The sequence below is a fragment of the Pantherophis guttatus genome, chromosome 4 (genome assembly GCF_059756535.1).
Source record: "Pantherophis guttatus breed Tessera chromosome 4, ASM5975653v1, whole genome shotgun sequence".
NCBI lineage: Eukaryota > Metazoa > Chordata > Lepidosauria > Squamata > Colubridae > Pantherophis > Pantherophis guttatus.
The window spans coordinates 89,829,800-89,844,480 of NC_142066.1; the positions used below are offsets into that span (position 1 = coordinate 89,829,800).

At 42.8% G+C, this 14,681-nt stretch overlaps 1 protein-coding gene across 14 annotated transcripts in view; it reads left to right on the top strand.

Annotated features, from left to right (window-relative positions):
• The first annotated feature begins 7,058 nt into the window (after positions 1–7,058).
• Positions 7,059–14,681, top strand: part of MLH1 (mutL homolog 1) — a 110,746-nt gene continuing 103,123 nt past the window's right edge. The window contains exons 1-4 of one of the 14 annotated variants that reach the window (XM_087892457.1): positions 7,094–7,368; positions 8,025–8,140; positions 14,391–14,481; positions 14,570–14,668. In XM_087892457.1, the coding sequence (XP_087748583.1) occupies positions 8,064–8,140; positions 14,391–14,481; positions 14,570–14,668 (267 nt within the window). In that variant the 5' untranslated portion in view covers positions 7,094–7,368; positions 8,025–8,063. Of the gene's footprint in view, positions 7,443–8,024; positions 8,141–10,611; positions 13,568–14,390; positions 14,482–14,569; positions 14,669–14,681 lie in introns of those variants that run through there. The other 13 variants (XM_087892459.1, XM_060686072.2, XM_087892458.1 and 10 more) reach the window with 13 other exon arrangements.

A 14,681-nucleotide genomic window follows, 5' to 3' on the forward strand; every position in this document is an offset into this window, starting at 1 on the left:
AAGTGATGTTTTTTGCTGTCCCCAGCCTCCAGAACCTCTTTAGGAGCTCTCTAGGAGCCTCTGGGGCTGGGAACAGCAAAAAAGTCACTTCCTGTCCCACCGGGAGTTGGGAAATGGGCCGTTTCAGGCCTTTGGAGGGCCTCCAAGGGAGTGGGAAAGGCTGTTTTTGCCCTTCCCAGATAAATAGAGAGGATCTGGAGCCAGGTAAGAAAGAAAAACGGGCCTTCACCACCTATCCCCAAGGCCCTCCGGAGGCAGGAAACAGCCTGTTTTCCTACTTCTGGTGGGCCCAGAAGGCCCAAAAATCAGCTGGCCAGTGCACGCATGCACCCCAGAGCTGAGCTGGCATGCCCACTGATATGCTATATGTGCCACCTGTGGCATGCATGCCATAGGTTTGCCATCACAGCCCTAGAAGATAGGCTCAAGATGGATCTTGAGAGACTTGAACACTGGCCCTATCTAACAAAATGAAATTCAATGTAGAGAAAAATAATCTTACACTTAGGCAAGAAAAACCAAAAGTAGACATATAGACTAGGTCCGTGATGGTGAACCTATGGCACGCCAGCTCAGCTCTGGGGCGCATGCTAAATATGAGCCAGCAGTATGCAGTGATCAGCCAAAAAGCCAATGCAATCCTAAACTGCATTAATAGCAGGATACAATCAAGATCAAGTGAGGTACTAATACCACTCTATAAAGCCTTAGTAAGACTACACCTAGAATATTGCATCCAGTTTTGATCATCACACTATTAAAAAGATGTTGAGACTTTAGAAAAAGTGCAGAGAAGATGATTAGGGGACTGGAGACTAAAACATATGAAGAACATATGAAGAACGGTTACAGGAACTGGGCATGGCTAGTCTAGTGAAGAGAAGGACCAGGGGAGGCATGATAGCAGTGTTTCAATATTTGGGGGGCTGCCACAGAGAGGAAGGGGTTGAGTTGAGCAGAACTGCGGGGCCGAGCAGGGCGAAAGTGGCCACTCCTGGTTTTCCAAGCTGCTGAGCGCTCACTTAGAGGAGCCGGGGAAACAGGCAAGGCGCAGCGGCAGTGGCGGCAGGCAGGTATCGGGGAAGCGCCAAGGGCAGCATACGCATCTGGGATGCCCCTTTGGGCTTTCCACTTATGCGGCAACAGGTGCAGCCAGTCCCCGTCCCCACCTGCTCAGCCTGCAGCTCCCAGTAGGAAGGAGCCCAGGCAAGCCGCGCGTTCGGCCCCACCATCTTGGCAGCGCCATGCGCTGGGCGGGGAACAACTGTCTCGCCAGGGAACGGGCCGGTACCTAGTTGTCCTCTGATAAGAGGCATGCCAGCCCACTTGGAAAGTGGGTGGGGGGCGCATTCAGGGGGGACACATGCGCAGTGCAGGGTGCGCGCATGCATAGTGCAGGCACATGTGTAGAGGGAGCATGGGAGGTATCGTGCATGCATGCGTAAATGGGAGCGCACATTGCATTATGGGTTCCAGCACGCGGGAGCGCAGGAGCGTTCGCGTGCTCAGACTTTTGGCATGCAATGCCAAAAAGGTTCGCCATCACTGCCCTAACCAGTTGCTTGTTTTAGGCCTCTCACTGGAATGTGCCGCATGAAGTCACAATGCTAATGCTATTCTTCTGCTCTCAGAAGAAACTGTAATCTCTCTGCTCACAACATTGTCTCAGAAGTCACATAAACAAAACTCATAGTATTTTGTCAAAAGAGAATCAAGTATGTTGTGTTCTTTCCAAAGGGTCAGCTAATCAATCTTATCAAAGTGCTTTTCCTGTGCTTCATGTGTCCAAGGACTGATATGACTCTCATTTTGACTTGGCAAATGTTATAAACAAATTGGACAGAACTGAACTTTTCCAGTACTTCCATTTAGTTTAGAGTTCATTATTGTTCTAGTGTTTACTGTGAATGCAATGGCATTTGATACATTCAACTTGTGTTCCCCAAATTAAAATACATAAGGGATATTTTCTTACTAGAATATATATCTAAATGAATATATTGGATGTATATGATTGTCATGCTAGATGGTTCGTAAGTTTTATAATAAATCATATTTTTCCATTGAAAGAAGATAAATAGTTTTAGTACATCGATAATGATAGACCAATGAAGATAATATGTTGCTTCATGAAGAAATGCTTTGCTAACAGTCCTTGGCTCTAGACAGTATGTCTAAAGAAAGTAGTGAAAAAATCATAACATTTTAAAATTTAGGAGACAAAGAAAAAAAACAGGAATTCTTCCCAACAGCCATCTTTTTCATGGATTATTTTTATTCTGAAGTATTTATTTAATGATTATTATAGACTACTTCTGTATTGTCTGAAATACAAATACATTGGACAAGTAATAAAGTAAAAACGGTTATATAAGCAAAACTTTTCAAGATGTTGACAGCTTGAAGGATGCTAATTTATGACACGTTTGTCCCCAAGGATATTTTACAGCATAAATATTTATTTATTTATTTTGTCAAGCACGTATTAGATAATATATATAAATATAAACATGATTTGAATACATGAAATGAATACAAATAAAGGGAACATTAGGACAGGGAAGGTAGGCACACTGTTGCGCTTATGCATGCCCCTTACAGACCCCTTAGGAATGAGGTGAGGTCAGTGGTGGGATTCAAATTTTTTTACTAATGGTTCTGTGAGCGTGGATTGGTGGTCATGTGACTGAGTGGGCGTGGCGTAGAGGGCGTGGTGTAGAGGGGCGCTTTGCCTTGCCTAGCCTCTCATGACCATGGGGATGCTGCAATGGTTGTAAGTGTGAAAAACAGTCATAAGTCACTTTTTTCCATTGTAACTTTGAATGGTCACTAAATGAACTATTATAAGTAAAGGATTACCTGTACAAAAATACAAAAAGCTTCTTTGCTTGCAAAAAGCTGCCCTAAGTACCAATCATTAGATTAGAAATACCTGCAAGCCGGAGTTACAAATCAGGCAGGGTGCCAGAGCACCTTGAGGAATTAAAATAGTTAAAATGCAGTGATAACTATCAATAGCCAACTCTCACTCAAAAAGTGAAATCCTTTAGCAGAGAGGTCATTTAAACTCTACAGAAAGAGCACACCCAGGAGAAGCAATCCTTAGATCCATTTGCACCACTTAAAGATACCAGCTGGTCTCACCAACCTCATAAGATATCCTAAGGAAATCATCCAGATTGAAGGAATGATCACATGCCCCCCAGAAAGGCAGTACAATAATGAGTCATACAATCATTATGGCAATGACTTTGCTTATTAGAAGCTGTCTGGGAAAGTTACAAATGATGATCACATGACCCTAGGACAGTGCAGCCTAAATTATAAACATGTCAGTTGCCAATTGCTTGAATTTTGATCACATGACCAGGGGATCGTGTATTAGTCGTAAGTTAAGGTGACCAGATTTTAACATTGGTAAAGAGGGACATTGTGGGCGTGGCTTATTTTGTGGGCGTGGCTAGCTGGTCATGTGACTGGGTGGGTGTGGCTAGCTGGTCATGTGACCGGGTGGCCATGGCTATGTGTATAGGGTAAGGTGAACAGATTTTAACATTGGTAAGAAGGACACCATTGTGGGCGTGGCTTATTGTGTGGGCGTGGCTTGGAGGCCATGTGACTGGGTGGGCGTGGCTAGCTGGTCATGTGACCGGGTGGCCATGGCTATGTGTATAGGGACTACTCAGAGGGCTGAAAAGTCATTTCTGACAGGTCCTCACACTTTTGACTGGTCCTCACACTTATGACCATCCTCATATTTATGCCTGTGCAGCATTCTTAACAACCATGTCACTCATTTCACAACTGCTTCTCTTCACCATGATGACAAGACAGGGCAAAAATGTAAAATGTGAGGACAGTCGTAAATTCGAGGACTGGTCAAAAGTGCGAGGACCAGTCAAAAATAACTTTTTCAGCCCTCTGAGTAGTCCATATGCATAAAAGGATACAGCAATAGAGAGGGATGAAGGAAGGGAAATTAGAGTAGGAGTGAGGTTAAGAGAGGGAGGAAGAGAGGAGGAGAAGGAGAAAGGAAGAGGAAGTAGGGAGGAGAAAAAGAGGGTGGGGGGAAGAGAAAGAAAGAAGGAAAGAAAAGGTGGTAGGTTTGAGGAGAAAGATTGCTGTACAATAAAAAAGATGAAAGGGAAGAAAGCCAACCCCAAACAAATATAAAGATATTAAGATAAAGAATGAATTGTTAAACTTTAAAGAATAAAAGAGAACAAATATGAATAAATAGCAATAATTAGAAACACACATACATACAATGTATTTTCTTTGAACAGAATATTTGGCTGGTTCACAAATTTAAACAGTGTTTAGTCATTTCAATTAAATTTACAATTTCTATATTTCCTTTTTGCCATATTTATTCCTCATCTATTTTTTAAAAAAAACAATATTACCCTTCATCCTCATCTCTAATCTTAATCAAATTCAATTTTTCCCTTCTATTCTATATTATACCCCTTCCCATTGTCATCTATTTTTATATCCATCCTCACATTGTTTAATTATGTAATTATGTAATACAGTTGTTTAATACAAATTCAACATTTTAATATAAATCAATTAGTTATATAACTATCTTTTTTGTATATTAATCAATATGAACATGAATATTCCAATTATTTCCATGCAATCCAATTTCTTACAAATCAATTAATTATACTTACCAATAATAATAAACCAAATAATTTCCCCCATATATTCCTCCAAACCACAACTTAACCATTTCTGCTTTCAACACAGTATACAATTAATAGTATCTCAATTATTACAATTCCCTAGTTAAAAAGAGCTTTTTTTTCTTTTGTGTTTTAAAATCTTGAACTCTCCTCTTTTGCCCTAAATAATTTCCCATTGTTTACACCTACCTTTTTTTGGTGAGGAAAAGAAAAATAAATCTGCTGCCTAATTTTCCAACGTTGCAAGCAAACAGCAAAGCCAACAGCCAGTTTCACTTTCGTTTTGAGCTTGGTTTGCACAAAGAGAAAAAAAAAACTGCTGGAGCAATTTAGGAAGAGCAGAGCCCTGCGCAAATCAGCTGAGAGGGGGAAGCCCAGCTAATCAACGTAGGGCGGCCCTTTGAAGCCCCGCGGCAAGAGTTTAAACAGGTTTTTTCCCTCTAGCCAGCAGCGGGGATTCAGGAGGCAGAATGAAAAATCGGGACTTTTTTAAAATGCCGCGGGACGCGGGACAAATTGCTCAAAAGCGGGACTGTCCCGCCAAAAGCGGGACGTCTGGTCACCTTATCGTAAGTATGAAAACTGATAATAAGTCACTTTTTTCAGTGGTGTTGTAGCTTGAACAGTCTCTAAACAAATGGTTGAAAGTCGAGAGCTATCTGTATTTATTTTAATATTTTAATTATTTTATTCTGGTTTGTGACCATAATAAAAAAAATGATTGATTGATTGATTCATAAGTGAGAGAATAATTTAATAGCTGGAAATACCTGCCAGGATCATTCCTGAATGGTGCTTTTTCTTGGCTAATATCACTTATCTTCTCTACTGGACATTATACATCTGTTTGTAACAGAAGTTAAAATAAGTAGCATAAATCTAAGATAGTAGGTGTGGGCACCTCTATGTCAGTAAAGGTTATTAAAAGATATATAGAGTGTAGAAACAATACAGGTAGTTCTTGACTTATGACCACAATGTAGCCCAAAATTTCCATCCCCAAACAAGCAGTTAAGTGAGTTGTGACCCATTTTACAACTTTTTTGCCACAATTGTTAAGCAAATCACTGCAGTTGTAAAGTGAATCATGTGGTTAAGTGAATCTGGCTTTCCCCATTGATTTTGCTTGTCGGAAGCCAACTGGGAAGGTTACAAATGGTGATCACATGACCTCAGGAAACTGCAACCATCATAAATACATGCCAGTTGCCAATTGCCTGAATTTTGATCACAGGAACAAAGGGAAGTTTCAATGGTCATTAAGTGTGAAAGCTGGTCTTAAGTTACTTTTTTCAGTGTAAGTGTAACTTCGAATGGTCACTAACATATGGTTGTAAGCTGACAATTACCTGTAATATGTCTTAGGTTGATGTAGTACAATGTGTTGCTTACATAAGGTATCAGGGATAAAATGAATTGTGCCATATTTCTTCTCTAGGAGTTGCCTTTGAGCATCTCTAGTCAAGCTATGATGTGATAAAGATGTTGCTATGTTCGCAGAGGCAGATGTTTTTGTTAAGAGTTTATATAATTGATTAGTGGGGGTAAGCAATCAATTTACTATGCACATCCAAATTTGCAATGTGACAGTGGAGAAATCCAAATTTTTTTACTACCGGTTCTGTGGGTGTGGCTTGGTGGGCATGGTATGGCTTGGTGGGCATGGCAGGGGAAGGATACTGCAAAATTTCCATTTCCACCCCACTCCAGGGGAAGAATACTGCAAAATCTCCATTCCCACCCCACTCTGGGGCCAGCCAGAGGTGGTATTTGCCGGTTCTCCGAACTGCTCAAAATTTCCACTACCGGTTCTCCAGAACCTGTCAGAACCTGCTGGATTTCACCTCTGCAATGGGACTCAATTAGGCTATTTTTTTTTTTTTTTTTAGAATGAAGGCAAACTGATTCCTGGCAAATTGGAAATGTCGCTATTTATCTAGTTTTAATTGTTTGATTTAGGTAGAAGGAGGAGCGAACTGGGTTTATCTAAGTCTTTTTAAAATTAATTAAGCGTGCTTTGGTTAAAATAGATGTAGCAAACTTGCCTGATATTTTGCAATAAAGGGCCACTCAGCAGTAAGAGACTTTTTTTTCTCTTACATTTTCCCTGCATATACAGTACTTAAAAAAAAAACCTTCCCCTACAGAAGACTAGGGTGCAAATAAACCGGGCAGTTTTGCACAGTTCTTTTTTAGTAAATCCTACCTCAATTATTTTTTTAAAAAGACGACAGGAAACGCTATCAACAGTGCTCCACCATTCTCTATGCCTTTGTTTTCCTTTCGACGGAAGAGCGTTCCTCAAAAAAGGAACCAGGAAGTTTGATTGGCATGCTCGCAACCAATCAACAATGAGTTCGATCCCGGAGTTTTAGCGCGAGATTATTACAATAGTGGTCTGTCGGTTTTTTTGGCGCCTTATGGAAGAGGTTGGTGGTGGTTTGTTCTTCCCCGGGCTTTTAAATTAAGTCCCGCTTTCCTTATGCGAGGAGCACCGCACGTTTTTCTCCCTGGATCCTTTTCATTTGTACAGTGCCCCCTCCCCTCCGTGGTTTCAAGCTACCGGAGCTTTTGGGGTGTAATTTCTCCTTTCTCCCAATTCAATACTCGCGCTTCAACCTCGGTGTTCTATTCCGCCATGGCTCTTGTAGCTGGTGTCATCCGTCGGCTGGATGAGAAGGTAGTTAACCGCATCGCAGCCGGAGAAGTCATCCAGCGACCCGCTAATGCCATTAAAGAGATGATCGAGAACTGGTAATATGCCCAATGGGTTAGGATGGTTGCTCCTAATAGTTGTAGGAAAGCAAGGGGTGTTTACTAGCCTACACTCGCAAAAATAGTTCCTAAGGTGGAATATTTCAATTACACCTATTTCATTAAAGCACAGTATGTATCTGAATTTCGGGTGGGTTTGAGGATAGTATGGGATGTTAGGTCTTACTGAAAAAAAATACAATTGACCTACATTGTCATAGAAAAGTATGAGAGCTACTAAACGGGCAGGAATGAGCGAATTACTGAGGAGAGGTTTGGAGAAGAGATTATGCAATCTAAAGTTAGCTGGTAGTATATGAAAGAAACTCAAAATAACCCCACCTTGAATTTGTTGGGACAGAAAAATTAGAACAGGCTTTCAAGATTCATGTCAGGCCTTCAAGGTAGGGCAGGTCAAAAAAGAAACAAATTCCAGGAATGTTATTTTATTGTAGAGTATTTTAACAAACTAGAAACCTATTCAAGTTTCTTTCTGTCCCATATTATGATGAATAAAATTAAGGTGGAATTATTTTGAGTTTCTCCTTTTTTTTCTATTTCTGAACTGTGTTATTTTTCCAGGTCCCTTCTTAGCAACAGGTCAACCCACCTCACTTTGTGATGAAAATAGAAGGAACATTTGTTGAATATGTTCTCTGCCTTGAATTATTTGTAAAAATAATAAAGGCAAGATGTAAGTAAGTAAATAAAGCTCCTTCCTTCACCCCTTAGTTGCTGTCCTATACCTTGCCCAAGGTCAGCTCTAATTTCCTTTATACTTTTATAAGTTGTTAACTCCTGTCAGTGGTCAGTAAGTATTAAGGTTTCATTTAAAATAAATTTATAAATGCATGTGTATAGCTTTACATTACTGAAAAGGGAAAAAAAGGTCATGCAGGTATTCACAACCATTCAGAATGTGATGGAATGTGCAACTGGAAAAAGAGTAGAGGGGATGGAGGAATGGTGGCAATAGCATTGTGACTTCATGCGGCACATTCCAGTGAGAGGCCTAAAACAAGCAACTGGTTAGGGCAGTGATGGCGAACCTTTTTGGCATTGCATGCCAAAAGTCTGAGCATGCGAATGCTCCTGCGCTCCCGCGTGCTGGAACCCATAATGCAATGTGCGCCCCCATTTACGCATGCATGCACGATACCTCCCATGCTCCCTCTACACATGTGCCTGCACTATGCATGCGCGCACCCTGCACTGCGCATGTGTCCCCCCTGAATGCGCCCCCCACCCACTTTCCAAGTGGGCTGGCATGCCTCTTATCAGAGGACAACTAGGTACCGGCCCGTTCCCTGGCGAGACAGTTGTTCCCCGCCCAGCGCATGGCGCTGCCAAGATGGTGGGGCCGAACGCGCGGCTTGCCTGGGCTCCTTCCTACTGGGAGCTGCAGGCTGAGCAGGTGGGGACGGGGACTGGCTGCACCTGTTGCCGCATAAGTGGAAAGCCCAAAGGGGCATCCCAGATGCGTATGCTGCCCTTGGCGCTTCCCCGATACCTGCCTGCCGCCACTGCCGCTGCGCCTTGCCTGTTTCCCCGGCTCCTCTTCTCTAAGTGAGCGCTCAGCAGCTTGGAAAACCAGGAGTGGCCACTTTCGCCCTGCTCGGCCCCGCAGTTCTGCTCAACTCAAGTTCATGGAAATCATGTGGCGGCCCTTGAAACTTTAGGAGGGAACTGGTTCCGAAACCAGGAGGCAGCCTTTGGTGGAGCCATCCCGATGGGGAACTGAAAAGAGAGGGGCTTTTCCCTTCTTTTTTTTTTTTTGAAAAAAGTTTTTTATTTTTAAACAAAACATAAAAACATCCATCATCCATTCCAATTACAAATAGTGTGTCGGTTGGTTACAAATCTTTTGTGCTTCATCTCAGATTCATCATTACAAATTCTCTAATTTCTTATATCAATCTAACATATATCTTTATATCTTTATTCTCATTTATCATTCATTTAACAATTGCATTTTCATCCCATTAAAATCATTTCCATAAATTGTATTATAACATCTATTTCATATTTCATGTCCATGTTTTATTATCTAGCCATTGATAAAACAAATCCCATATCTTATACTATTGTTTATCTTCCTGTTCTCTAATTTCAAATGTCAATTTGCTCATTTCAGCACATTCCATAATTTTCCTAATAACTTCATCTTGTTTAGGTATTTCCTCCTTTTGTGCAATTTTTAGCAAACATAATTCTACTTAAAAGTTCTCTCCTGCCTCCTGTTCTCCGCAAGCACAGCTCTTTAGTCAGATCTCTGCCCCCTACAAGCATGGCTCTTTTAAACGGGGAAAGAAGATAGGCAAGAGAATGAACACGTTTAGCAGGAAACTTTGGAGTTGCCCGATCATCAGCCAAGCTCCCAGTGGGGAGGAGGATTTTTTTCCCTGTTTCCACCTCCTGTTCTCTGCAAGTACAGCTCTTTAGTCAGATCTCTCCCCTCTACAAGCACGGCTCTTTGAGATGGGGAAAGAAGACAGGCAAGAGAACAATCATGTTTAGCAGGAAACTTTGGAGTTGCCCGATCATCAGCCAAGCTCCCAGTGGGGAGGAGGATTTTTTTCCCTGTTTCCACCTCCTGTTCTCTGCAAGTACAGCTCTTTAGTCAGATCTCTCCCCCCTACAAGTGCAGCCCTTTTAAATAGGGAAAGAAGACAGGCAAGAGAACGAACACGTTTAGCAGGAAGCTTTGGAGTTGCCCGATCATCAGCCAAGCGAATTCCGGCTCTGGAGCCACCCCAAAGCCCACAAGCGTGTCGTAAGAAGGGAAAAGCCCCACTCTTTTCAGTTCCCCATCGGGCTGGCTCACCAAAGGCTGCCTCCCGGTCTCGGAGCCAGTTCCCTCCTAAAGCTCAAGGGCCACCACATGATTTCCATGAACTTGAGCTGAGCAGAACTGTGGGGCCGAGCAGGGCAAAAGTGGCGGCTCCTGGTTTTCCCGGCTGCTGAGCACTCACTTAGAGAAGAGGAGCTGGGGAAACAGGCAAGGCGCAGTGGCAGTGGTGGCAGGCAGGTGTCTGCACATCCGGGATGCCCCTCTTTGGGTTTTCCACTTAGGTGGCGGTGGGTGCAGCCAGTCCCCGTCCCCACCTGCTCGGCCTGCAGCTCCCAGTGGGTAGGAGCCCAGGCAAGCCATGCATTCAGAGCTTCTCCGGTGGGACTAAGCACGGCCACCAGCCAGGGAACAGTGGCTCCCAGCAGGAAAGAGCCCAGGCAAGCCACGCGTTCGGAGCTTCCCCGGCGGGCGCATGGCAGTGCTGAGAGCGCTGCCACTAGCCTGGGAAGGGCGGCTCCCAGCAGGGAGGAGACCAGCCCACGGGGTCATCTGTGCAGGCAGCCCACCACCCCACCCTCACCGGCTGCTGATCCAGACCGCCTGGGGCTGTGCAAGAATGCGTACTCTGGAAACAGGAAATCATCTTCCTGGAGTGTGCATGCGCAATGGGTGGCTGCTCTTCCGGTTTCTGGCCTGCCGGTGCTCTTGAAACCCAGCTGGCTGGTGCACCGGAACCCAGAAGAGCAACGGGGGACAGCTCCGTGTGCCCGGAGAAATGACTCATCGTGCCACTTCCGGCACGCGTGCTATAGGTTCACCATCACGGGGATAGGGGAAGGAATTTCCCAGGATATACAGTCAGGTCCAGAAATATTGGGACATCGACACAATTCTAACATCTTTGGCTCTATACACCACCACAATGGAGTTGGAATGAAACAAACACAATGTGCTTTAACTGCAGACTGTCAGCTTTAATATAAGGGTATGTACATCCAACTCAGGTGAACGGTGTAGGACTTACAGCAGTTTGCATATGTGCCTCCCACTTGTTAAGGGACCAAAAGTAATGGGACAGAATAATAATCATAAATCAAACTTTCCCTTCTTAATACTTGGTTGCAAATCCTTTGCAGTCAATCACAGCCTGAAGTCTGGAACACATAGACATCACCAGACGCTGGGTTTCATCCCTGGTGATGCTCTGCCAGGCCTCTACTGCAACTGTCTTCAGTTCCTGCTTGTTCTTGGGGCATTTTCCCTTCAGTTTTGTCTTCAGCAAGTGAAATGCATGCTCAATGGGATTCAGGTCAGGTGATTGACTTGGCCATTGCATAACATTCCACTTCTATTCATTCAAAAACTCTTTGGTTGCTTTTGCAGTATGCTTTGGGTCATTGTCCATCTGCACTGTGAAGCGCTGTCCAATGAGTTCTGCAGCATTTGGCTGAATGTGAGCAGATAATATTGCCCGAAACACTTCAGAATTCATCCTGCTGCTTTTGTCAGCAGTCACATCATCAATAAATACAAGAGAACCAGTTCCATTGGCAGCCATACATGCCCACGCCATGACACTACCACCATCATGCTTCACTGATGAGGTGGTATGCTTAGGATCATGAGCAGTTCCTTTCCTTCTCCATACTCTTCCCATCACTCTGGTACAAGTTGATCTTGGTCTCATCTGTCCATAGGATCTTGTTCCAGAACTGTAAAGGCTTTGTTAGATGTTGTTTGGCAAACTCTAATCTGGCCTTCCTGTTTTTGAGGCTCACCAATGGTTTACATCTTGTGGTGAACCCTCTGTATTCACTCTGGTGAAGTCTTCTCTTGATTGTTGACTTTGACACACATACACCTACCTCCTGGAGAGTGTTCTTGATCTGGCCAACTGTTGTGAAGGGTGTTTTCTTCACCAGGGAAAGAATTCTTTGGTCATCCACCACACTTGTTTTCCATGGTCTCCCGGGTCTTTTGGTGTTGCTGAGCTCACCAGTGCATTCCTTCTTTTTGAGAATGTTTCAAACAGTTGTTTTGGCCACGCCTAATGTTCTTGCTATCTCTCTGATGGGTTTGTTTTGTTTCTTCAGCCTAATGATGGCTTGCTTCACTGATAATGACAGCTCTTTGGATCTCATCTTGAGAGTTGACAGCAACAGATTCCGAATGCAAATAGCACACTTGAAATGAACTCTGGGCCTTTTATCTGCATATTGTAATTGGGGTAATGAGGGAATATCACACACCTGGCCATGGAACAGCTGAGAAGCCAATTGTCCCATTACTTTTGGTCCCTTAAAAAGTGGGAGGCACATATACAAACTGCTGTAAGTCCTACACCATTCACCTGAGTTGGATGTACATACCCTCAAATTAAAGCTGATAGTCTGCAGTTAAGGCACATTGTGTTTGTTTCATTCCAACTCCATTGTGGTGGTGTATAGAGCCAAAGATGTTAGAATTGTGTCGATGTCCCAATATTTCTGGACCTGACTGTATCTATTGGGTTAGAAACTTTTGTCTGATGAGATTCTATTAGGTATAACCAAATAAAGAACTGGACTTGATTGGATCTCATGTCAGACTTGGTCTTGAGTCTGATACAGGCAGGCCCTAAGAACGACATGTGGAGTTACATCTGAGTAGTTTTCTTTATTGTATCTTATCTGTAGACAGACTCTTACTAGACTAAAGCAAGCATTTGCAGAATTTCAGAGATTTTCTAGTAATTGCTATGGAGAAACAGTTTTAATCATCTTCTTGCTGACCAAATATTCCAAGCTCCACTGCCTCTTTGCTCTCTGGGATGCAGCTCCTCCCTCTTGGGAATCTAGAATACATTCCACTACAAGCACAGAGTTATGATGGCAGTAAATAAAATGAACTAATTTACTTCCTTACTTACTTACTTACTTCGTCCCTCCCTCCCTCTCTCCTTCCATCCTTATCTATAGCTGTCCAACTCAACCAAGTGTCTTTAGGTTCCTTACAATTCTAAAATTATAGAACAATCAAATTAAAAATCAAACAATTAAAACAACCAGAAAATATATACAACAGCCAGGATAATTAACCATAGTAAAACCAAGAGACAGTGTGATTAACACATTCAGAGCTTTAGACTTGGATACATGACCAAGTTTTTAAGCCTTGCAAAAGGCCAACAGGATTGGGTCCATTCTAATTTCCATGGGGAGAGTATTCCACAAGACAGAGTCTATAACGGAGTTCCTGCCAGTCAGCACTCATTGGCTGATGAGATCTGCAGCATGCCCAGTCTGTTGAATCGAATTGTGCTGGTAGAGATTCTTGGAAAACGAAAGTCCCTCAGGTAACCCAGACCAAAACCATGTAGGGCTTTAAAGCTGATAACTAGCACCTTGAATTGTACCTAAAAACAACCAGCCACTAGTGTAGTTCATATAGTAATGGTGTTACATGTGTAAAGTAGCTAGAATGTCCATGTAACTGCATTTTGCATCAGTTGAAGTTTTTGAATGTCTCCTTGGAGATCAAGCTGTCTCCTTGGAGATCAGTGTCTCCTTGGAGATCAAGCTGGAAATCTCTGTGGTAACATACCATGATCCAGACACTCAGCATCTGCCTCACAATTATAACATAATAACAAGCTGTGATCACATGATGTGATTTCTGATTTTTTTTTTTCTGAGCCAAGTCACTGAAGAAGCTGTCGGAAGTTGGAAGTCACAATTATGTGACGTCCTCACTTAAAATCCCATGTGGTCCTTGTTTACTGATGGCAACTAGGACTGCTGGAACAGCTATGGCTATGTGATATAGTCACATAATGTTATACTTTAAGACACAGGTGTCAAACTCGTGATGTCAAGTTGCCGTCATGTGATGTTTTGCGATATTCCTTTGCGGAGCTGGGATGGGCATGGCCTGCACATAATGCATCCAGCCTGTGGGCCGCCAGTTTGACACCCCAGTTTGACATGTATGACATGTCACTTAATGACAGAGTTCCTGGTCCCAATTTCTGTCATTATCCAAGGACTACCTCTTATCTGTATAATCTGTATAATGAGAATAGATTGTTGCCTATTTAGAATTTTCATGCACCTATTCTAAACATTCATGTAGAATGTCATTTGGCAGTGTCTCATTATAATATATTGTTGTTTTTTTAGTTTAGATGCTAAAGCCACCAACATCCAGCTGACAATTAAAGATGGTGGTTTGAAACTTATTCAGGTACAAGATAATGGTTCTGGAATTAGGGTGAGTAGAGTACTTGATTGTTTAGGTATCAGACTTTATATAAAGAAGATAGTTTTAAAAAACACTGATTTGTGGTTTTCTTCTATAGAAGGAAGACTTGGATATTGTGTGTGAAAGATTCACTACAAGTAAACTGCAAACTTTCGATGATTTAACTAGTATTTCTACATATGGATTTAGAGGTGAGGTATGTTGAGATG